Source organism: Hemicordylus capensis, chromosome 2 (genome assembly GCF_027244095.1).
Source record: "Hemicordylus capensis ecotype Gifberg chromosome 2, rHemCap1.1.pri, whole genome shotgun sequence".
NCBI classification, from domain to species: Eukaryota; Metazoa; Chordata; class Lepidosauria; order Squamata; family Cordylidae; genus Hemicordylus; species Hemicordylus capensis.
This window is the reverse complement of record NC_069658.1, coordinates 104,958,347-104,981,334: the sequence shown is the minus strand read 5'-3', so window position 1 is coordinate 104,981,334 and position 22,988 is coordinate 104,958,347. Positions and strand designations below refer to the sequence as shown.

The 22,988-nt window shown below is 43.3% G+C and overlaps 1 protein-coding gene, 1 long non-coding RNA gene and 1 other non-coding gene across 4 annotated transcripts in view; 2 read left to right on the top strand and 1 right to left on the bottom strand.

The window, feature by feature from the left end:
* The window catches only part of LOC128344681 (uncharacterized), a 47,759-nt gene extending 46,550 nt beyond the window's left edge, over window positions 1-1,209 (bottom strand). Inside the window, exon 1 of the long non-coding RNA XR_008315986.1 lies at window positions 795-1,209. This is a non-coding gene — a long non-coding RNA (uncharacterized LOC128344681). The remainder of the gene's footprint in view (window positions 1-794) is intronic.
* LOC128344678 (cytochrome P450 1A1-like) lies at window positions 999-14,518 on the top strand. Of its 2 annotated transcripts, none has more exons than XM_053295365.1 (7): window positions 999-1,306; window positions 5,302-6,153; window positions 8,565-8,688; window positions 10,625-10,714; window positions 10,818-10,938; window positions 12,521-12,607; window positions 13,356-14,518. In XM_053295365.1, exons 2-7 carry the CDS (start codon window positions 5,317-5,319, stop codon window positions 13,636-13,638), a joined length of 1,542 nt encoding a protein of 513 aa, XP_053151340.1. In that variant the 5' UTR covers window positions 999-1,306; window positions 5,302-5,316; the 3' UTR covers window positions 13,639-14,518. The 2 variants fall into 2 exon arrangements, with proteins under 2 accessions (XP_053151340.1, XP_053151339.1); XM_053295364.1 differs by having other exon boundaries at window positions 999-1,465.
* A 906-nt stretch (window positions 14,519-15,424) lies between these two features.
* LOC128348386 (U6 spliceosomal RNA) lies at window positions 15,425-15,533 on the top strand. Its single transcript, XR_008318116.1, has one exon. It is a non-coding gene; the product is annotated as a U6 spliceosomal RNA (small nuclear RNA).
* Window positions 15,534-22,988: the final 7,455 nt, after the last annotated feature.

The window sequence follows — 22,988 nt, the reverse complement described above, 5'->3', positions numbered from 1 at the left end:
CTCCCCTTGTGTTACTGACTCATCCCTCTTTCCCTCCTGCTGCTTACGATGAAAGGTGGTATGGCTGGGTACAGATGCAGCATGCAACCTGTGTAGACCTCTACAAGAACCTTTTTTTTTTAAGAAAATAAAAAATAAAAATAAAAGATTGGTACCATCTTGCCATATTGCTAATACATCCAAAACTGCATCCGTGGTGTGTCACTAGAAACTGGAGGTAGCACTGTCCCAAGATCATGGGAGTCTCAAGGGCAGGCAAGAGGGGGTAATTGCCCCCACCTGGACTGAGCCAGTCCCCACTGAACTCAATAGGGCATACTCCCTGCGGGGGCATATAAGATGCTGGCTTTGCCCCCCACCCCACCCCCAGAAAAAGGTGTATGGGCGCCCATGCCAAGGATTGGTCTATAAGCTAGTATACTCCTGACTAATCTTCTTCGCATTTTTTGAATTTTGTACTTGGGCATATGCAGATAGCAACACTATGAGCATTAAGTCAATATGGTGTTCTGTTGCCAGTATTAGTCAATATAGTGTTAGGTTGCAAAATGTCAACTATTAGCCTTTCAAAGGAGAAAACTCTTCCCTGCCTGCCACCACCAAGGGTAATGAACGATTGCACCCATACCCAAGTCAACATTATGCTTGGTCTCTTCTTTGTCTCATTATTCCTCAGTTACTTTTAAAAGCCCCCCCCCCCCCTTTCTGAATCATTTCCTTGTCTGCTTGGCTGGCTTCAACTTCCAACTCCACTATACAACTGCTAAGCATGCACGTGTGGGAATCAAGCTTACCAAGAAAGTCTCCGGGAGCCCCGCGCTCCCAGATCTGGAAGATGATCTGCACTCTTCGCGTGCTCAGAAACGCTCTTACTGTTCGATCATCTTGCCTGTTCCAGGCCTGAACGTTAGCAGGGCACCCCCGATGGGTTCGTTCGCCCTCTACCGAAGTTTTGATTCTGTATTTACACAACAACTCTCAGTGCTGGCGGCGGGGAATCACGAGGTAGCCTCCCCGCCTCTCCAAAGGACTTTGGCAGCGGGGGAAGCGTTGTGTTTGTTCGGGCCGGAGGAACCTGAAGGCGGTGCCTGGAAGCAGCTGGGAGCGGCACCAGGGCAGGAAGCGCCCCACTGCACGCTTACAAAGAGCGGCAACAGCTGTCTAGCTAGGGCGGCACAGGACCCCGGGAAAGCGTCACAGGAGCAACCGCCGTTCATCTACTACATACATCCACGGGCCGGTTTGCTGTGCGGAGAGGTTCTGGATCCCGCAGAGCTCAGTGGTTTTAAGAACTCCGCCGCTGCAGGTTTGCATTGCCCAGATTTGGCTCTCATATTCGCTCCGACAGTATATTCAGTTTAAATGCTCTTCTATATCTGATTCAGCCGCTTAAAGAATGGGACAAACTTATTTATCGAAAACCAAGACTATAGGCTGGAATCCAATATATGCTTATTATCTGGAAGTAAGTCCCATTGAGTTCAGTGGAAATTGTTTCTGAAGAAGCATGCACAGGATCGAGCAGTTAATTTGATTTTGTAAGGGATTGATTCCCAATCTTTCTTTTCTTTTCTTTTCTTTTTTAATGGAGAGGCTTAGCAGCAGAATATGTGAAATGGTTGTCAACATAAAGGCCTTTGAGCATGTGCAGAATTTCTTTTCCTCACTATTAGGAAACGCTTTCCCCACATTACCAGGAGACTGTAATAAAGGAAATGGAAGGTGCGTGTGTGTTCTTTTCCTCGGACCCAGACTCCTGGACACGGTGTAAAAGGGCTCCTCTCCCCAGTGGGTAGTTGTGTCTCTAAGTAGATGCAGGGTAGATGCAGTAAGTCGATAAGCTGCAAAGAGAAAGCATGTGCAACCCAGCTATCCACTTTCTGTTGCTGTTTCATGGTAAAGAGGAAGAGATAAGGCAAATCTCAGCCTGCAAACTGTTTAATAGAAGAAGAACTCTGACCTCATATAAATCATTCCTGCTGTTTAACTAACACAGCTTTGGAACTTACAAGAATAAGAGTTTTCCTGTCCAATAACATAGTTTGGGGACATAATAAACAATAGGACTTCTGAACATATGTAGAATGTCTTTCCCTCACCGATGAGCAACCACAGCTTTATCTACCCATTCATCGTGTGCTGATGCTAAACCGGGTGTGCTAGACAGGGTAAAACAAGACAGATAGGGTGATCCCTCCTTTTTGTTCAAGACCCCCAAAAAATGTTTTCACAAGTCATGGTAAGAATACCACTTTTGCCTTGAATTTGTCACTTGCGAATGTTGGTAGTGCAAAGCAGAAGAGAGGCTATTTGATAGAATTGTAGCCAATGTAGAACTTCAGACATGGGAAATGCAAAAATAGGTTTAAGCGTCATGGCCGCCTATATTTGTCTCCTCCATTCCAGTATTTCTGGTGGGTTTAAACATTAAAAATATTTTGGTGGATATAAACATTATTAAACATGCCAGTTCTTTTGACTAAGGTTTTGTACAGCTAGAGGAGATAGATGGATAGATAGATAGATCTAATAGCTTGTTTATACTTTGAAAAGTCTCATGCAAAGCAGTGTTGTCCAGAATTCCTCTTCTGAAATAACTTCAAATTCACCACATTCATCCTCACTACTCAGTTCCTGGGAGTGAAGCCAATATTTATTCCAGGAATTCTAAAGCTGCCGTAGGGAAGGCTTGCTGTAAACAATCTCTGCTTTAGAGGCACAATTGAGGAAATTACAACTCTGTGCAAAGTGAACACCCAATGGAAGCTAATTACAGTAATAGCATAAAGTATTGATAGTTCATATTCAGATCAATATACTTTCAAATACTGACTGCCCCAAGCAAAAGAGATTAATTACATTCTGATTTGTTAGAAACAATTTTAGGATGGTTTTTTCACTTGCTGTGTTTTCTCTCAAAAAATAACTGCATCTCATTCTACATCTGTACCAGAAGGAGAGCTGGTCTTGTGGTAGCTAGCATGACTTGTCCCCTTAGCTAAGCAGGGTCTGCCCTGGTTGCATATGAAAGGGAGACTAGAAGTGTGAGTGCTGTAAGATATGCCGCTCAGGAGAGAGAAGAAGGTTTCAAGTTCTTGGCTTCTCCAAGATAGGACAAGATTTTTATTTTTTTTAATAGGACAAGATTTTTTTATTGAACCAACAAACTACCAAAGCATACAGTACGTTGCCAAAGCACAATAATATACAAAGTGGTTGTTTGTACATGATATATCTACAAAGATTTACACACAATGATTTGGAAACCCACAAGGTTATGAAGTATATGCAGGTAGTACTGTAACTCGGGGGTGGGGGATTTCAAGGCACATCAGGTAATCGGTGGGGGGGGGGGTTTACGTCCGACGTCCATTTCCACAATTTGTCCCATTGCTGTTTAGAAGAGATACTCTTGTCTTTTTGCACATAACCATACAAACTTTTCCAGAAGAGTTTTACTCTCTCATCTGCGTGAACCTCTTGGTCGCGTCTTCCCTCCCTATTCCTATGTAGGAGCATTGCATAAATGACATACAGGTTTACTAACCTGATTATGAGAAGGGGAACGTTCCAATTCCCTAGTATGAGGGCACCCGTTCCGTCCCGTTTCCTTGAAGGTTTCTTTCTGGGACCTCGAAAGGAGGTTCTGTCACTCAAACCCGATGTTAGTTCTTCCCAAGTCTGTTTTTCCAAATCAGGCCACTCTAACAGCTTGCTTACTCCCTGTCACACTCTTTTGGCTACCACACACTCTTTTAAGAAATGTGAGTGGGTTTACCTGAATGTTTTACCTAGCTCACTAGCTTTCTGTTTGCAGGTGATTTTAGGGCACTCTTGCTGGTCCTCTGGGAGCCATGGCTTAGCCGCATTAAGTGGTAGTACTTGATGGTATAATCGCCACCTTGTTTCCCATAAATGGAAAGGGACCTTTTTCTCCTTAAAGAGAGTGATAGGGAGAGCGATAGATTAATTTGAACCAGGAGTGTCCAAAGGCCGGAACTTGGCTTTAGAACATATTCTATTAAAATATATTGCTTCTGTGCACACACAGAATGCCTTTCCCCTCACTAAGGAGTAATTACATCCAGTCTACCCATATGTGGGGAAATGGATTCCAGAAAAAGTTTAGCCCCTCTTAAAAATGAATGATTGTTGTTGCACACCTAATTAGTACTGTGAATGTGTAAACCCTACATTTCCAGTGGTAGTTACTGCAGCAAATCAGATACTCAAGAACTAGAAGCCAATTCTGGCATCATCAAAACTGGGGGTGTTGTTTCTTCTCATGATTGGTAAGTTGGAGCACCCCAGCATTCCATATCACCAGAAAAAACTACCGATGAATACAATGTTTGTCTCTGTAGACAAATACTTTAACTATGAATGGATTGGGGAGAAGCTTCTAAACTATTTGCAGTTTTTGCAACTGCTGATATCCCTTTTGGCTGAAATATGAGCAGTTGGTATCAAGCTACTAGACAACGTTCTATGGCTGAAGATGCTTCTAGAATCCAATGCAGATTATTTGAGGGACACAGGTGGATGCTATGAGATCTGTTGCTTGGTATTGATGGCACATTCTCTTATCAACCTATTTGTAGGATGCTGTGTATAATATCACAGTGCATTGGGCAGAAATCTTTTGGGCACATCTGTACCCAGTGATTGTAGTTCTGTTGAATTTCTGCCTGGACATTACCTATAGTAGGTGGTATTTTGAAAAAACACTTCAAAAATTCTCCTCCTAAAGAAGGAGGTTTAGTCTTGTGGTAGCGAGCACGAATTGTTCTCTTTGCTAAGCAGGGTCCACCCTGGCTTGCATTTGAATGGGAGACTACATGTGAGCCCTGTAAGATATTTCCCTTAGTGGATGGGGCCGCTCTGGGAAGAGCATCTGCATGCTTGCATGCAGATGGTTCCAAGTTCTGGCCTGGCATCTCCAAGATAGGCTTATAGACACTCCTGCCTGAAACCTTGGAAAAGCCTCTGCCAATCACTGCCAATCACTGAGCTACATGAACCAATGGTCTGACTCGGTATAAGGCAACTTCCTATGATCCTATGTTCCACTCTACCTTGTAGAGATGCATAGACTTTACAATCCTTGATAGTATTAGTATAATTTAGCCCTTAAGCCACTAGGAGAAAGTAAATGGATTTTATGGGTTGAAAGGAAGTTGGATTGCAGCATGTCTTGCTTGAGAATGATGCTTCACAAATCTATGTGCTCACACATTTTTATAGCAAGTTATTGGAGAAGGAGGAAACTAGCTTCAAAGGTTCCCTGTATTTTTTCCCCAGATTCCTTTTCTGAAAATGAATGTTGCATTTGAGGAGGTTTCCTTTTCAGAGGTGTCCATTGTCTTGTTTACTGTGATAACTGTTTTGATTTCTATATGGATGTTAATGGTGAGCATGAGAAGGAAACAACCACTTCCACCAGGACCTTGGTCACTTCCAGTTGTGGGGAACCTTCTCCAGCTTGGAGAGTATCCTTATGTTTCATTTCATCACATGAGGAAGAAGTATGGAGACGTGTTTCAGATAAAGCTTGGCATGGTCCCTGTTGTGGTGGTGAACGGCATGGAGGCAATCAAGCAGGTGCTGCTGAGAGACGGGGAGAGTTTTGCTGGCCGACCAGACATGCATACTTTTTCTTTCTTTGCCAATGGCGAAAGCATGTCATTTTCTGTCAAGTATGGTGAGAGTTGGAAGCTTCAGAAGAAAATCGCCAGCAAAGCTTTGAGATCTTTTGCCAAATCAGAAGCCAACTCCTCCTCTTGCTCTTGTCTGCTGGAAGAGCATGTCTGTGCTGAAGCTTCAGAGCTGGTGAAAACCTTCATGGAGCTCTCAGTAAAGGAAGGCAGTTTTGAGTCTTTTGACCCCAGTGCCATTATCACCTGCGCTGTCGCTAACATTGTCTGTGCCCTCTGCTTCGGCAAGAGATATGACCACAATGATGAAGAGTTTCTTGGCGTGATTAAGATAAATCATGATTTTGTGGAAGCTTCAGGGGTCTTCAACCCTGCTGACTTTATACCATGTCTTCGATATCTTCCACTTCCTGCTGCACAGGCCGCTCGTGAGTTTTATGGGAAGTTTAATAACTTTGTTGCTCGATGTGTAGAGGACCATTATACTACATATGATGAGGTAAGCTTTCAACAATGGAGGTTTTAAGCAGATGATAATGATACCTCTAGAATCACTACATGTTGAGAGATAAAGAAGAGCACATAAACCATCCAAAGGGTGAGGGAGATCCCATGTTCAAATAAATGCAACAGTTCACAATTCAGGCATTACATTCTATGCATTGTGAAGGCGTAGAATGATAAGTTGCCAAGAAAAGGGCTGACTTAAAGAAATTGTTTAAATCAAAGCTTTTGTTTTGAATCTAATATATTTATTGAACAAGCACATACTCGTGATCTTAGCCAAAAGGCTAAGATGCTAACTGATTGCTGTAACAATTAAAGCCTATTGCTTTTCAACTAAACAGAGCCTTCATAGTACCTGGGGCAATAATCTAAAATGTTTGGTCATGCAGCTCATGTGCACTGCAAAATTACACCTGTTTCGAAATGAGAAACAGATTTCTGTTTGGCACTCTGTATACAAGGACACCATGTCCAAAACTTTCCATAAGTAATGGCTGGTAGTTAATGGGCAAAATTAACTGAGCCAGCGTTGTGTAAGTGGTTAGAGTACTGGACTAGGACCGGGGAGACCTGAGTTCAAATCCCCATTCAGCCATGATACTTGCTGGGTGACTCTGGGCCAGTCACTTCTCTCTCAGCCTAACCTACTTCACAGGGTTGTTGTGAGGAGAAACTTAAGTAGGTAGTACACCGCTCTGGGCTCCTTGGAGGAAGAGCAGGATATTAATGTAAATAAATAAATAATAAAATACTGCACCTGACTTCAATAGAAAGTAAATGTCCATACTGTTTGTTTGCATTATAGAACCATAGATATTCATAATTTGAGAACTGCCCACATTGCAGTGCTCAGAGAGTTAGGAGGAGATAAAATTGGTAGAAGAGCATTCATATGACTGGCTGGCTGACAGATTCTTATTTATATATCGCTTTTCAATTCAGAAGTTCCCAAAGCAGTTTATAGAAAATAATAATAATAATAATGAATAAGGTGCTTCCTTGTTCCCAAAGTGCTCGCCATCTAAAAAGAAACATAAGATAGACACCAGCAATAGTCACTGGAGGGATTCTGCATTGGGGCTGAATAGAGATCGTTCCTCTCTCCCTGCTAAAATATAAAGAATTTGTGTTTTGAAAGGTGTCTCTTGGTGATATTAAAAAAAGATCTCTTGGATCCTAGCACTTGTGAAACTTGTTAATCTTGCAATAACAAATACAACACATGATTTATCAAGGCTGTTCTCACGAGCAGCCAAGCCTGGGCCTAGGCAGCCAAATCTGGGCTTGGCTACCTGTGAGAACTGCCAGGATCCATGCGGGTCCCAGCAGTGTGGCAGCACCAAATCCTAGTTCTTTGCCTGGGTTATTTATTTAATTTATTTATTTGATTTATTTATTTGATTTGAGCCTTCCAAAATGGCTCAGGGGAGTTTGTTTACAACAAACCACAGTTTGTTTACAGTTAAAACAAACCACTAAAAAAACAGTAAAGAGCTAAAACAAATTAAAAACAATATAACAACTAACAATTTAAAAACATTTTAAAACAACAATTAAACCATTACAGTCATTAAAAAACCCCAAATCAGGTTTTAAATTTTAAAATAAACCAGATTTTAAAAAACCCCAAAATGGAGTGAGTCCACCATTAACGCAGGCTCCAGGATTGTGTGTCAGCGCAGGCTGCTTGCAACGTGTGCTAACATGGAGACAAGTGACTAGAGCACCAGTTTCCCCGGGGAATTCCCTAATGCACCGTTCTCATTGCACGGTGCATTGTGGGATTCCCCTGGCCTCCAGAACACCGCAACGGTCATTGCTCTGGCGATTGTGTGAGCGACAGCGCAGTATGGTTGGGGCCAGTCCAAATCGTCTGTGGGGAAGGTAAGCTTAACCTTGCCTCCCCCTGGCTGCCCAGTGCCCACGTGATTGTGTGAAAGGCCCCACTGCATCAGGTATAATGTATTGTCAGAGCCTGCCCAGTGTAGAGGTGAAATAGATATGTGTGTAAAAATATCTGTAAACACCTATGTGCACTTGTTCTTCCCAGGTTTTCCAATCTGGTTTCCCAGATGTGCATGGCTATTCTAAGACATGTATTCACACATTTGCTTTCCATGCTTTTACACCAGTGTTTCCTTCAATAACTTTTAATCCTGGTATGTTCTGTACCACTTACAATAGGTAGCTCATCCTTTCCCCCCAAGTTGCTGCCCGTAGCATTGTTGCCTAAGAAATTTATTACTGCTACTGGTACCATTAACTAGCTGTTTTCCAAAGCCATTCACTTACAGGACAAATTGCAAGATAGATGCCTTCTGTCTCAAACAAATTGTTGGCTACAAAGTATGTTTGAAGTATAAATACAAAAATAGCATCAGAGGTTTTGTTTGTTTCCTGTAGAATCATCTCAGAGACATTACTGATGCTCTGATTAATGTAAGCAATGAAAAAAAAGCTGATGGGAAAGCTGCAGCCTTATCTAATGAGAAAATAATAATTACTGTTAATGACATCTTTGGTGCTGGTAAGTGTTGAACATTTTTTTAAATCATTTGTTAACATATGCTCCCCTGCTAACTTGGCAAAGAGGCACCTATTAATGTGCTGATTCTCTTTATTTAGCAGGGGGAGAGTAACTGGCCCCCAGCACAGTACCTCCAGTGACTGTTGCTGGTGTCTGTCTCATGTTTCTTTTTAGATTGTGAGCCCTTTGGGGACAGGGATCCATCTCATTTATTTATTTATTTATTTATCTCTCTCTATAAACTGTCCTGAGCCATTTTTGGAAGGGTGGTATAGAAATCAAATAAATCATCATCATCATCATCATCATCCTTAAAGTACAGTTGGCTACTGCAGAAATCTGACCTTTTGGGTAGAGAGAATGTGAATAAGGGGACCAGAAGGGCTTTATCATACATTATGACTTAAAATTGGTGAGATTAAAAAGAAGCATGATATATTCTCATCTCCCTACATCAATTTTTCCTCCTGATTCACACTGACTGTTGTGTTGAAGTCAACATGAACAGACTCTTCAATTGATGAACAGACGTTCAATTGATCCAACACATGTCTAAATCCCAGAATTCCACACAATCTGGTTTACCCCACTTTGACATTCAGTATGAAAAATATTGGAAATCTGGACATATTTTGAACCATTGACAAGACCAGCTCCAGAAGTGCAATTTGGCAGTATTGCCTTCAGATTTTACCTTAAACTGATTTGGGGCCTAAATTTGGAGTGCTGCTAAAGCAAAATTATGCTTCAAAATTGGGGAGTATGCTTACAAGAGTCTATAGTATATGCTCTATGTTCCTCCAAAGAGTACCTTATTGTTTACACAGTCTTAGACTGCAAAGCCCATGATGCACTGTAACTGTGATGGAAACAGGCATGACAAGAATAATTGCTATTAAGCAAAGTGTGTAGGCATGAAAACATCTGGAGTCCATCATTTTAAGTGAATAATTGTTATTTACAAAAACAAAGTAAAAGTCTGATGGCTTTTTACTATGGAAATCTCTCATTTCTGGTCCAGGAAAATGTGCTTCATGCAAATATTCCCTGGAATGGAGGTGTGGTTAGACGCTAATGTGTGCTGATTTCAGCGTATTAAAATGTTAATGTGATTAAGGCCTTCCTGTGAACTAGACTTTGAGTTCATTCACACACAACCAGGCGGGTGGGGAGAAGGCTTTGTTTCACTCACCTCCCCCACCACAGATGATTTTCAAAATGTTAGTGGAAGTGCTATCCACAATCCCACACGATCCATGTTTGGAGAGCAGGGACCTCATGTCCCGGCCTCCGGGAATCCCACAATGCACCACATCCCTGACTGGGGGATTCCCCCCGGAGAGGGGCGCTCCTGGCACCCGTCTCTGTGTGTGGCTGGGCTAGAAGTAGCCCAAGTTTACACATGAGTGGCAGGCCTGGGCCACTCACTCCCTTAACCGTGGCTAATGGCCAGGCTAAAAAGCTGGACCGGGCAGTGCTGCCCCACCATGATTGGCCCCAATCCCAGCAGTTCTCACATGCAGCCTAACCCAGGCTGGGCTTCCCTAGCCTGGGTTGGGCTGTGCGTGAAATCAGCCTCTTTGTGTTTGTGTATTCTGATTTAGCCACGGAGTGTTCTAATGTCCTAGGCTTTGGAATTCTCTCCCGGCTTGCCTCCACTCCTCACCTTCCACCACAGTTTTTAGAATGTGGCTCTTCACCCAGGCTTTTCAATGAGATTAGTTTTACTGCTGCTGCTCTGTGTTTTATGTATTATTGTTTTATAGAAGCTTTTTAATTTTTAAATAGAGATTATTTTTATATTTGTATTAATAGCTCTACTTTTTGTATTTTAATTGTGTATTGTCTTTAACCATATGTTGTAAATCACTTTGGGATGACTTTAATGAAAAGGGGTATAAACTGAATAATCAATAAAATAAAATTTATTTTGTAGGCTTTGGTACTGTATCATCATGTTTGCAGTGGATGTTTCTGTACTTGATAAGCAACCCAGAAATTCAAACAAAAATTCAGGAAGAAATTGGTAATGTTCTTAAAGAAAATAATTTTTTATTTTTTTTAAAAAAAGAGCAACATTGAAGTCCTTAGCTGTGAAATGCATTGCATTAAATATTTCCTCTTTGCAGATGGAAAGATTGGACTAAAACCACCAAGGTTTGGTGATCGAAAAGATCTGCATTACACAGAAGCCTTCATCAGTGAAATATTTCGGCACACCTCCTTTATACCCTTCACCATTCCTCATTGGTAACATGCAGAGTTGCGGGGGGTGGGCTGGCATGTTTTCTGTTTGTAAGAAACTCCTGCTAGTACCACTAGCCATTATGCGCAGCCTCATCCAGGCTAGGGAAGCCCAGCCTGGGTTAGGCTGCGCATGAGACCCACCGGGATAGGGCCGCATCCCAGTGGGGCAGCGCTGCCTAGTCCAGGTTTTTAGCCTGGGTTAAGGATGTGAGTGCACCCTTAGCCCAGGCTCCATGGTTGTGTGACAGAGTGCCTAGATCACCCATCTCCTGGGGGAAATCCCCCCATGCACCGGACTTGGTGCAAAGGATACGTGGAGGTCGGGACGCATCATCCCAGCTTCCAGAGCTCCGAGCTACTTGGTGCAGCAGCAGATTGTTTGAGAGCATGGACTTACATTCCCGGCAACGTAAATCAGGGAGTTGGAAAGCTAAGGTTTCACAGCCTTCTCTCCCACCCACCTTCCTTCCTGACCGGTTGTGTGAATACCCTTAGTATTTTCTACGGTGCTAATAGGGTGCTGTAGAGGGCAAAAATGATGCAGGGCCCTAGCACAAGGGATTACAGTCCAGTGTCCAGCTTAGATGGATGTGTCAAGGAAGGGGACAGAAGTCAGCTGCTGAAAGTTGCGGTAGATAGGGCTGAGGTAGAAACCAGTGACCTGGCGGGGAGGGGAAGGAAGACGACAAATTCTTTTTCAATGTGCTTGAGGAGTAGTAGTAGTAGTAGTAGTAGTTGTTGTTGTTGTTGTAAGTCAGGTGAGAGAGAGGGTGAAATTTAACTGAGAGAGTCATTCTTTATTACTAAATAGTCTCTGGGGCAGGGAAGTCTTTACTTGTGATGTTTGTATGCCACCATATAACCAGGATTTAAGAACTCTTTCTCTGCTTTGCTATAGAGATGATATACTGGATAATTGCTGCCACCATCCACGGAATTGTTGTTAATAATTCAGTGTCCAGTAGATCATGGGAAATGAAATCATCTTCTTTTATATGGAGTCTTTCCAGCTTAGTTTCATGCTTCCTGTTATTGTTGCCTCTGATCTCTTAGCCGCCTCAAGAGCTCAGTTGCACAAAAAGAGTATGAGTGAGCTATAGAGCAGTAAAACACCCAGTTTAAAATTCCCCTATCACTGAGAGAGAGAGAGAGCGCATTCCTTTCCAAAAGAAGGTACAAACTGGACATTTTTAATCAGACAAACTGAATGAAAGAGCAGTCCATACTGAGATTCAGATACACATCACTTTCCCCAAAGCACTGTCAATAGCTTAATATTTTTGAGGAGGAGGTCTACTGTCATTGTAAGAATTGCAGTCTTGCTTCAGTAATTTATAGGGTGGGACTCCTACCCATTCCCACAAGTGCTCTCAACAGTATCTAGTACCAAAACAATTCTATGTGGGCAGGAAGTGCAATGAAATGTGAATAATCCATGAAGTCTGTTTCCAGATAGAAACAGGATGTCCCCCAACATCTGTGCAAAATGACTTAAGTACAGACTATTGCAGATAGTCATGACAAAGTAAGATGATATGTTTTGCTGATCACGTTAGAGACTAAAATGATGTTTTTGGTTTTTCAGCACCACCAAAGATACCACTCTCAATGGGTATTTTATTCCCCAGAACACTTGTATCTTCATTAATCTGTATCAAGTAAATCATGATGAGTAAGTAAAATGACAGTATGATCAGTATTTTTTTCCCCTTGCATGCTAACAGCCTGAACATACAGCAAATATAGAGCCCTTTCTCACGATCTGTGAGAAGAGCTTGGCGGGTGGGCGGGCAGGCAGGAAGGACCCCAAGGTCATTTCCAGCACTTAAAACATACAACAAAAAAGTGTGACCAAACAATGCAGAATTGCTGAAGGCCGCTAATGAAGCATCCTGGTCTTCCATAATACCTCATCAGTGCCACAGAAAATTAAATTATTTTTTTTTTAAAAAGTGTGAAATAATAAGGTCATTCACACTATCAAAAACTGTGTTCTGCCTGGGTTTGGGAGCTGTGTGTGCTCCCCCAATTTTCGGTTATGTGGAAGCAAGGTAGGGGGGAAACCGGGGTAGCTTTTCCTCCTACTCTGTTTTCGCACAATCACTTCTATCCAGGTTTTCCTCCTGCCTTGCTTCCACACAACTGAAAATTGGGAGCACGCACAGCTCCCAAACCCAGGCAGAACACCGTTTTTAATTGTGTGAATGATCTCATTGTTTTCTTCACGGCTTAGTATGGGGAAGCAATGAGAAACACACTTACCTGGTTCAGACACAAACCATGTTGTAGTATTACGTGAATGTTGAATGCAGCTCCTGGGATGGATTGAAATGTTTCTTGTGGGGCCTTACAGTTGTCTTTCCCCCCTGCCTGAACGATATGTTACAGAGATCTCTAAAATATGCTTCTCTTTACAACAGAACCTTGTGGGAGGACCCTTACTTGTTCAAACCAAGCCGATTTTTGGATGAAAATGGAGAATTCAACAAGAGCTTGGCTGAGAAAGTCTTGATCTTCGGAATGGGGATACGAAAATGTTTGGGAGAAGAAGTAGCTCGCAATGAGGTTTTTGTTATAATTACCACTGTCTTGCAACAGCTGAGGCTGGAAAGTCTTCCTGAAGATAAACTAGATCTAAGTCCAATATATGGACTGTCTCTGGCACCTAAACCATACCGAATTCATGCAGTATCACGCACTTAAGTTGAACACACCTGTGTTGAGGGAAAAGCTGCATTTTAAAACCCCAATGATCATGCAGAATAATATAATATAACACAAACCATTGACTTTGTGAACCTCTAAACCAGTGGTTCCCGACCTGGAGGCCTCCAGATGTTGCTGAATTACAACTCCCATTAGCTCCAGCTACAATTTATTGAGACCTCAGGTTGGGAACCTCTGCTCTAGTCAATGTATATGCACTATTAGCCATGCTGTATTATTAATTATTTTATATCATCATCACCACCACCACCACCAGCCTGGCTTCAGCACTAATAATGTGAGATTAGCTACAGTATATGTAACTTTTAACCCAGGCTTGTCATTCACAGGCTTGTCATTTACAAGTTGCTCATGTACCTGTAAGTTTTGCCCTACAGAGCAGATGGCAATTTTGGGGGCTGTGGGGGACAGCAAGCAGGGTGGATAAAAATCTATGATTTTTTAAAAAATAAAAAATAAAAATAAATCAATTTTTTTTATTTAAATCGGATTTTTTAAAATAAAATGCTTTATGAGGAAAAAATCCATCTAAAGATAGTTTTCTATTTAAGATACATTATAGTCCAAAGGTTATTCATCATGAAATAAGGATTAGTTTTTAATTATGTAGCATGAGGCTGTATATATGCAATATTTAATTTTTTTGGTAAATGAATTCCATTAATCCGTTCACAATGTCATGCTCTTCCAGAGGTTTCTGTAAGATTATTTTGGGCAATTTTTCTATCTAGAAGATATTATCACAGATGCTTGGTTTTGCAGTTCTCAAATCTGTGATTTTGTGTCTGCAGAAATAACATGCCTCTTCTTCACAGCAAAAATGTTATAAAATAAACATACAGAGTTGAGAAAAAGACCTCTTAATCCCATTGTTCCTTTGCAAATCTGTGCACATAGAATCAAGCTGATTAACCTATTAAACTGGAGATAATTTACCTCATAATAATTCCATAATTATCTAATAGTATAACCAAATCAGTAATTTTTGATATAACTGTAACTAATCTGAAAAGTTATTATTCCAAAAATGAAACCTTCATCTGATTGTAAATATTAAGATTATACCAGGAAGAATGAGTCTTTATGTAAAAAGCCATGATTTAAATCTAGTGTTATTGACTAGTAATTTAAATCGTGATTTAAATCGATTTGATTTAAATCAAATCCAGTGCTAATACTTTATCTAGTTTGGCCCTTGGTAGCATCCATATGTTTGAACTGGAGATGCATCCTTTCTCCTTTCCCCTTCCTGACTTCAAATTAGAAGCGGGAAAAGGAGTGTAGCGAGAAGCCCCATGTGAATGTGTGGCCTAGATCTAGCCCTTGATTTCCTTTCCACCAACCTGATGGGGAAATCAGGCACAAAGCCTATTCGATAGTGATATAGTCCACATATAGGAAGAACTAAGCTGACCAGAGCAAAGGATGTGTCAGGGAAATATGTGCAAAAGTGTGAGGGAACAAGGATGAGGATAAATCAAAGGGAGGATGTGTTAGGAATGGAAAGAGAGGGCGTTTTGGATGATGTGAAAAAGAGACAATGGAATAAACTGTATGTTGCATCAAGTATCTTATTGGCCCTTTCATACTCGGACCCCCTGCCTCCCCCAATAGCTACCATGGTACATTGATACTGATTGCACTCATGGTGTGGGATAAGTAATATTTATCCCTCAGAGAGTGGTAAAGCTCTCACTTGGCATACAGGAAGTAGTGAGGTCAGCAGCCCACTGCCTCCTGCCCCCGTCATGGGCTAGTATATATGTGCTTGCTTTAGTGACATATATACTAAAACTGGAAGGATAGAGAGAAGACCAGCATGGCCCCTGAGCAAGAATGGCATGCAAATTCGTGAAGTGTTCCGTATTTGGGGGTGAGGGTATTGTGGGAGCATAGCTCTGTGGTGGGATATCTGCCAAGCATGGTCCCAGGTTCTATCCCAGGCATCTCCAGTCTGGACTGGGAAAATCTGCCTGAAACCCTGGAGAGCTGCTGCTGTCAGAGTCTGGACCAATGGCCTGGCCAGTACAAAGAGCTTCCTATGAACCTAACAGCTTGCCAGAACCTAAGGGGTATACTCGTGGGTCAAATGGGCCATAACAAACCCAGTCCAGATTGCCCACTATGGCTACTATTTAGGACAGTAAACCCTGCACACAATGGCCAGTGACATGATTGATGTAATGTATATCTGGGCCCAGAGACACTGACATGGACTCTTAGAGCTCTTCCAAAGATAATTGGTATGAGGCCTGTAAGGATGGGGTGTTTGGCTTCACGAGTCTCTTTGGACCCCTCAAGGCTGCTTCTGACATTAAAGTTTTCCATCACAAAAGCCGCGACTCTGAAGGAAATCATTAGTAGGATTTTCTTCAGGGAAAGGATTCTAGCTCTTCTGAGAAATTGGAAAGTTGAAAATCTTTCCCATCTAACAATTTATTAATAAAAATTGCCTTCCATGTTCTTTGTTATGAGCCTAAATGACAGATAAGTCCATTTCAGTCATACTTACCTTTGCAAGGGATCTTCAGGAAGGGGATTGAATATGAAAATGCTAATATTATAATGCCTTTTAACAAATCTATGATGCTGCCACATTTGGAGTACTGTGTGTAGTTCTGGTCTCTGAATCTTAAAAGGGACATTGTAGAACTGGAAAAGGTGCAGAAGAGGGCAACCAAGATGATCAGGGGCCTGGAGCACCTTCCTTATGAAGCAAGGCTACAGCATCTGGGGCTCTTCAGTTTGGAAAAGAGGCAACAACAGGGAGAGATAATGATGGAAGTGTATACAATTATGCATGGAGTAGGGAGAGTGGACAGAGAGAAACTTCCCCCCTCTCTCACAACACTAGAACCATGGTTCATCCCATGAAATTGAAGGCTAGGAATTTTAGGACCAACAAAAGAAAGTACTTTTTCACATAGCACATAATTAATCTATGGAATTCTCTGCCACAGGATGTGGTCATGGCCGCTAACTTGGATGGCTTTAAAAGGAGGACAGTTCTATCAATGGCTACTAGTCTAGTGGCTATAGGCCACCTCCAGCCTCAGAAGCAAGAGGAGCAACAGCAGGAGAGAGAGCATTGCCCTCACCTCAGAGGCATCTGGTGGGACACTGTGTGAAACAGGATGCTGGACTAGATAGGCCTTGGGCCTGATCCAGCAGGGCTGTTCTTATGAAAGGAAAAACCTTCCATAGTACATCTGTCTGATCTTTCCCCCCATTGTTATCTTGAACTTTTAATACTGTGAATTCATGGTGATATTTCAATAAATAATGTTAGTGGGGCCAGCCATGCCATAAAGCAATGCAAGCAGTTGCCTGGGCTGTCAGACCTGGTCCAAAGTTCAAGGGGCACCATGGTGCACATACATTGATCCTTTCGCTCCCTGTCTATCTGTCCCTTGTTTTCCTTCCTTGGTACAGTGATGCATGTGTATTACATTGCTGTATCCACACAAGGTGGATTCAGAAGCACAGAAGCTCTTTGTTGTAGTCAGTAAGGAGTTCCTGAAAAAGTTACTGCCAAAGAGAATCCAGCAATCTCTGGAGGAAGCCAGCCAGCCATTAGCTTCTGAGCTGACTTGGTGGTCTGGATCAAAGCTATAGTGTGAGTGAATGAGTGAGAGGGTGCAGCAGTGGCTAGTCTGCCCTCCAAATAGTTCCTGAACTTCAGGTACTTGTGTACACTGGATAGCTTGTGGAGCCAGAACAGTGTTGGGAATGGGTAAATAAGATGAGGAATCATGTGACTACTCCTTGAGTAGCAGAGAAAAAGAAAGGCGGAGAAAGCATTTGGGAAAAAGATCCAAAATTTCCCTTGGGAAGAACTATGAAAATTGGTGAAAATTTCAGTTTCTCTTTGGAAATCCTGAAACTTTGAAATTTCCATTTAAAGACTGACATCCAGACTAACAAAGCACTGGTATAGTGAATGCACTGCTCATGGTACAGTAGAGGAGTGATTTTCTTCAATCTCCCCATCCTTCTGAAATCTACTGTGACTGTAGAAAATTTGTCTCTGAGAACCGCCCAACCTTCAGGGACATGGTTTGAGAACCATAGTGATCACAGGAAGGGGAGATCAACAAAAAAGGATGTGCTGCCGATTCACTTCACCACCACTTTGTTAGTCTGGATATCAGCCTAAGTGTCTAGAGTAGGAAAATGGAAGAAGGTAGTCAATGGCCTTCAATTCCTAGGAAAAATGGGATTCGGCAAGATATTAAAGAGTTTAAAAGTATCAGGTAACAAACTCATTTTTTAGTCACTCTAAGGAATCATGAAGGGTAGTGGGAGAGGACAAAGGTTCAGTTAGCAATACTTTTCACAGGCACACAGACTGAGACAGGATTTTTCTCATCCCATTTCTAATGCTCACATATCAGCATATCACAATTTACTACCTTCTTCCATTTTCCTACTCTAGACACTTGGGCTGATATCCAGACAAACAAAGTGCTGGTGCAGTGAATCGGCAGCACACCCTATGGGGAAGGGGCATTTTTGTTGATCTCCCCTTCCTGTGATCACTGTGGTTCCCAAACCATAGTGATCACTATGGATCGCAGGATCACTATGCCTCATCCCATTCTTCCTAGGAATTGAAGGAGATTGGAAGAGGGAGATGTTAGCTTTGTGTGGTATAATCACCAGTGCTTGGTGAATCAAGAGTGTGGAACTGGGAGCCCATTCTCAAAACATCCTCAAGCACCCTGTTGGACTCTTAGTGGTATCTGCAGGTGTAAGGTTCCACCTTCTTTGTAGAGGGTTCCAGATGGCCTCAGAATTATGTCTGTTGGGGGAGTGCTACTTCACTGTCTGGCAATCTGTTCCTTTCACAGACTGCCCCAGGGAACGGCTGCCTCCAGCTCTCCAAGGGAGTCACAGAGCTCCTTCTCCTGGCAGTTCTTCTCCTAGACTGGCCCATTGGTTTATATAACTCTTGGCAATGGGGCAAGCCCCGTGAGATCTTGCGTGAGTTGCCCCCGATCCTGTGATGACTCGCTGTCTTCAAGTGACGATGCACTGCTATCCTGTGGGGAGCCAGGCAGATGCTTCCTGGCCAAGGCAAGCAGCCACCTCCAGGGCTGCATAGCCGGGAGGGACCGACACCGGCCACACTGGGAGGGTAGGTTCCTGAGTGCCGGCCTGATCTCTTGCAGTGGCCTCTGGCCCATTGAGGATCTCTGACATCAGGGTTTGCCAAGATGAACTATTGTGCATGTTTGTTAAGAGGCATAGTGCAGAATCCAATCTGCTTTTGTCATTGTGAGCACACAACCTGCCCATGGTATTTTCATCTTGCTTAAACTGAATAAAAGCTCCACAAAGGCCTGTTTTTGGGGGAAAGATGGGGAACCCTTAAAAGAAATGTGTTTTTTTAAAAAATGTTATTTAACATTGACTATAATAAACATGATTTTCTAAATGGTGAAGGGATACTAGTTATCCTGGATTAATCAAATAATTGATTGATAGAGAGGGTGTGAGCTTTGGTTTAAGGGTGACCAGGAAAAAGAGAAACATGCTGAGCCCTTTCGCACGATCTGTGAGAAGGGCTTGGCGGGTGGCCAGAGAGGAAGGTTTTGTTATCTTCCCTTCCCTGCAGACGATTCATGGAGGGAGCTGGGTGTGTGAATTGCGCACCCAGATGGTTTTCCACTACCTCCAGCAGCATGGAGAGTTGGCTGGATTTCTGCCCCCCTCAGAACTCCCATAATGCACCACACTAGTGCACAGTAAATTGTGAGTGTCCCCTAGCACTGGCCAGGAGCCCCACAGTCTGCCAGATGATCTAAAAAATGGGGCTAAGGGTGTGCTTGCTCCCTTAACCACATTTAGGCTGAGGGCTGTGCAGGCGGGTTTGCCATGGCAGTGGCGCCCACAGCTGCTTGCCTTCCATTGCTTCTCACAAGCAGCCAACAGCGGACTTGGCTGATTTAGCCCACTCTTAGCTGTTTCTGAGAACAGCCTCGTTGAGTGTGGGGCTGTTAAAACTGGACTATGAAGCATTTTATTGTCCCATATTTGATGATGATGATGTTGATGATGATGATGTGTGTGTGTGTGTACAGGCACACACACATGTGCAAAATACTACTGTACCTAAAGTGACGAAATATCTGAATGGTTCTTATCCCTGGAACTAGCTTTCTTCACTCATGTTGACCTTGTTGCTAGCGAAGGTCATTTGAGTCCATACTTCTAGGAGATACGCAGCGGGAAAAGAAGTTTCCACAACTTCCATCTTGTACACCAGGGGCTCTCAAACGTGGGTCCCCAGATGTTACCGGACTACAGCCCCCTTCAGCCATTGTGCCCAGGGATGATAGGAGTTGTACTCCACCACCATCCAGGCTCCCAAGCAGTGTTCCCTCTAACAGGGATTCCCAGATGTTGTTGACTACAATTCCCATAATTCCCAAGCAAAAGCTATTGCAGCTGGGGATTCTGGGAGTTGTGGTCAACAACATCTGGGAATCCCTGTTAGAGGGAACACTGCTCCCAAGGTTGAGAACCCCTGGTGTACAAAGTTACACAATTCAAGTCTCCTGCTTGTTTTCTGCAGCTTAGCGCTTCTGAAGGTATTTCCATATATGCCTTAGCTTAATCTCTGCATTTCCTGCCTCATGGAACGGCTTGCACTTATCTTAACTGTTCCTGTAATGATCGTTCTCGCTATTTGGAAAAACGTGGGGAAAGAATGTTTATTGCTTTACATATTCATTCAGAAATAGGCATACTTCAGTGAATCTCTCTTCTTTCAGTGTTTGAATAGCTTGCAATTTCACAGAAGGCTTTTCCACTTTGCTCTCATCTGTGCCATGCTTGACATTTCCATGCTCAGAACAATTTCTTATCATTCTAACAAAATGGGTACAATGCTCATTTTTCTAAGAAGCCTCATTCATTAAGTAAAAGAAAACATACTTCATGTGCAAGAATCAACATAATAGAATCTGGAAAAATGCTGCAAAATTGGTAATAGGTAGGACAATGGATTACATTAGAAGGTAAACAAAAGATAGATGGATCCTGGAAGCATGTGTCTGTGCTTAGTTGACCTACAGGTATGCTTGAAAGAACAAAGCCAGCTCTCTCTCTATATATAATTCTCTAAGGCGTACCCGTGGCTAATCCCGTGTATTGCAGCTTTCATGAGAGTTCACGAGCAGAAGCACCGTGGTGATTGGGCAGTGGAGATTCCATATGCAGATAGGGAGGAGGATCCTGTGATGGTTAAGGTCAGTTGGAATGCAACTGTTATTGGTTGGAAGATGCTCTTGATTGTAGAGGGGAGGAATCTCTCTATATAAAAGGATAGTGGGCAGGGGTCTGCGAAGAGAGGGGTCGTGAGGGAGGAAAGAGCCACTTCAGGAGAAGGAGGCTGCTGTTGTGTGAATTAGATGAGGAAACAAGATGAACAAGATCTGTTAACTCAGGGAGAGAGAGAGAGAGAGAAGGGAGGGGAAGAAGGAAAGAGGGGAAGAGTGAGTGGAGGAGAAAGAAAGAAGGGAGGGGAAGATAGAAAGAAGGAAGAGAGAAGGATGGCCCCGAGCCTGTCAGCGGCCTGAGGGGAACGAGTGGCTATGGTTGCGGTGGCAGCAAGGAAGGGCCCAGTCAACTGTTGCTGCTGCTCCTGTGGGGAGGAGCAGGAGTGGGGCTTGAGTGAGGGTTCGGAGGTCTCTGGGGATAGGGGGCTGCAGTTTGGCCAGTAGGCACCAGCAACGCTGCAGCTGCAACCAAGAGGAGTGAGGAGGATGAAGTAAAGGGATGAAGGAGTGACCAAGAGGAGTGAGCGGGATGGAAACAACTGGATGGAGGAGGAGGGGGAGCAGGAGTGCAGCTCAGGTGAGGGTAGAGAGATCTCTGAGCTGAGGGGGGCTTTGGCAGGGGGTGAGGGGAGCAATCAAGTACTAGCACGCAGATGCCCTGTGCGGGTTAAGCTAGTCTATATTATTGCAACACATCTGACTCTGAGACCCTGCATGGCCGGATGCATCCCTTGAGAATCAAAACCTCTGGTGCTCAGACAACAGGACAGACATGACTGCCCTGTTGTATATTTCCAAGAAGAAAGGACTGAAGTGAAGTTGTTTAATTGAGGAACAAGTCAGAATTGTAGTTGGAAATACAAGATGAAGGCTTGAAGCTCTACTGGTAAAGGGGAATCCAGTAAGAATTACCCTTTACCAGTAAAGGGGAAGGGGGACCAGGTGGCTTAGCTAAAGCAAGTTGAGGTGGGAGAGGAGTGATTTTTTCAACCTTAAAGGTGCTGCCAGTGGCAGAAGCTGTAGAGATGGTGGCGGGTGCTTGCCCCCCACTCCCGCAGGAGCAGTACAGGCTCGTTGGGGGTCTCTGCACATGCATGGAGGTCAATATGTTTTGGGCTGTATAAAAATACATTAAATAAATAAAATGTCCTCCATGCATGCGCAGAGACCATTTGCATGACCTTACCGGATTCCTCTTTACCAGTAAGTTTCGGGCCAGCTTGACCCGAACGAGGCCCAGTTCAGCTTGACCCGAACCCCTTGAGGCTGAGCGGCTTGAAGTCTAGCTGGCTCGCACACCCCTATCTTTTGGGACAGGGAACCATAGCTAGCTACCTATCTACCTACCTAAACTGCTTTGAGAACATTTGTTGAAAAGTGGCTGTCAAAGGAACTAGACAACCTCACAATTTTCCTTCCTAAGAGCTGTGGGGCCTCAGGAGGGAGGAAGAACAGGAAACAGAGATGGAAGCATGTCAGGAAATGGTGGCCCAGCCCCATCAGGCAGAGTGAAATGGTGGGGGGGAGACAGATGGGAGAGGTCAATTTGTTTCAGAGCTCATGAGAAAAGAATAGGACTTGCAGCTCAGTGAGTGATCAGTTGAGTAGGAAAGAGGTGGAGCAAGGAAGAGAACTAGTGAGACTGCTTGGGCACCCACCAAGTATGTGATTTTCAAAAGGCAAGTGATGGCTCAAGGACCAAGGCTCCATTCTGAATCCCAGGAGGCCCTTAGTTTGAGACCTCCTGCACCTGGTGGTCCTGACACACAGCTGAAAATGACAAATGGGAAAAGGACATCAGGGAGGATCAGACTGCAGTTTGGAAGGGCAGTGTTCTTTGCATCTAGGAAAGGGGGTGATAATGGAAGCAGTTATACCTAATTGTCTACACCCAAATTGGAGCTGAAAGCCATCTCCTCTACTATCCATCTTACTTCAGCAGAGAGTAGGCAGGACTAAAATGTACCATACTAAAAGCAAGGACAATTGTTTTGAGCCAGTTCGGGTTCCGTGCCTCCCTCCCATCCAAGCTTTGGGGAGAGG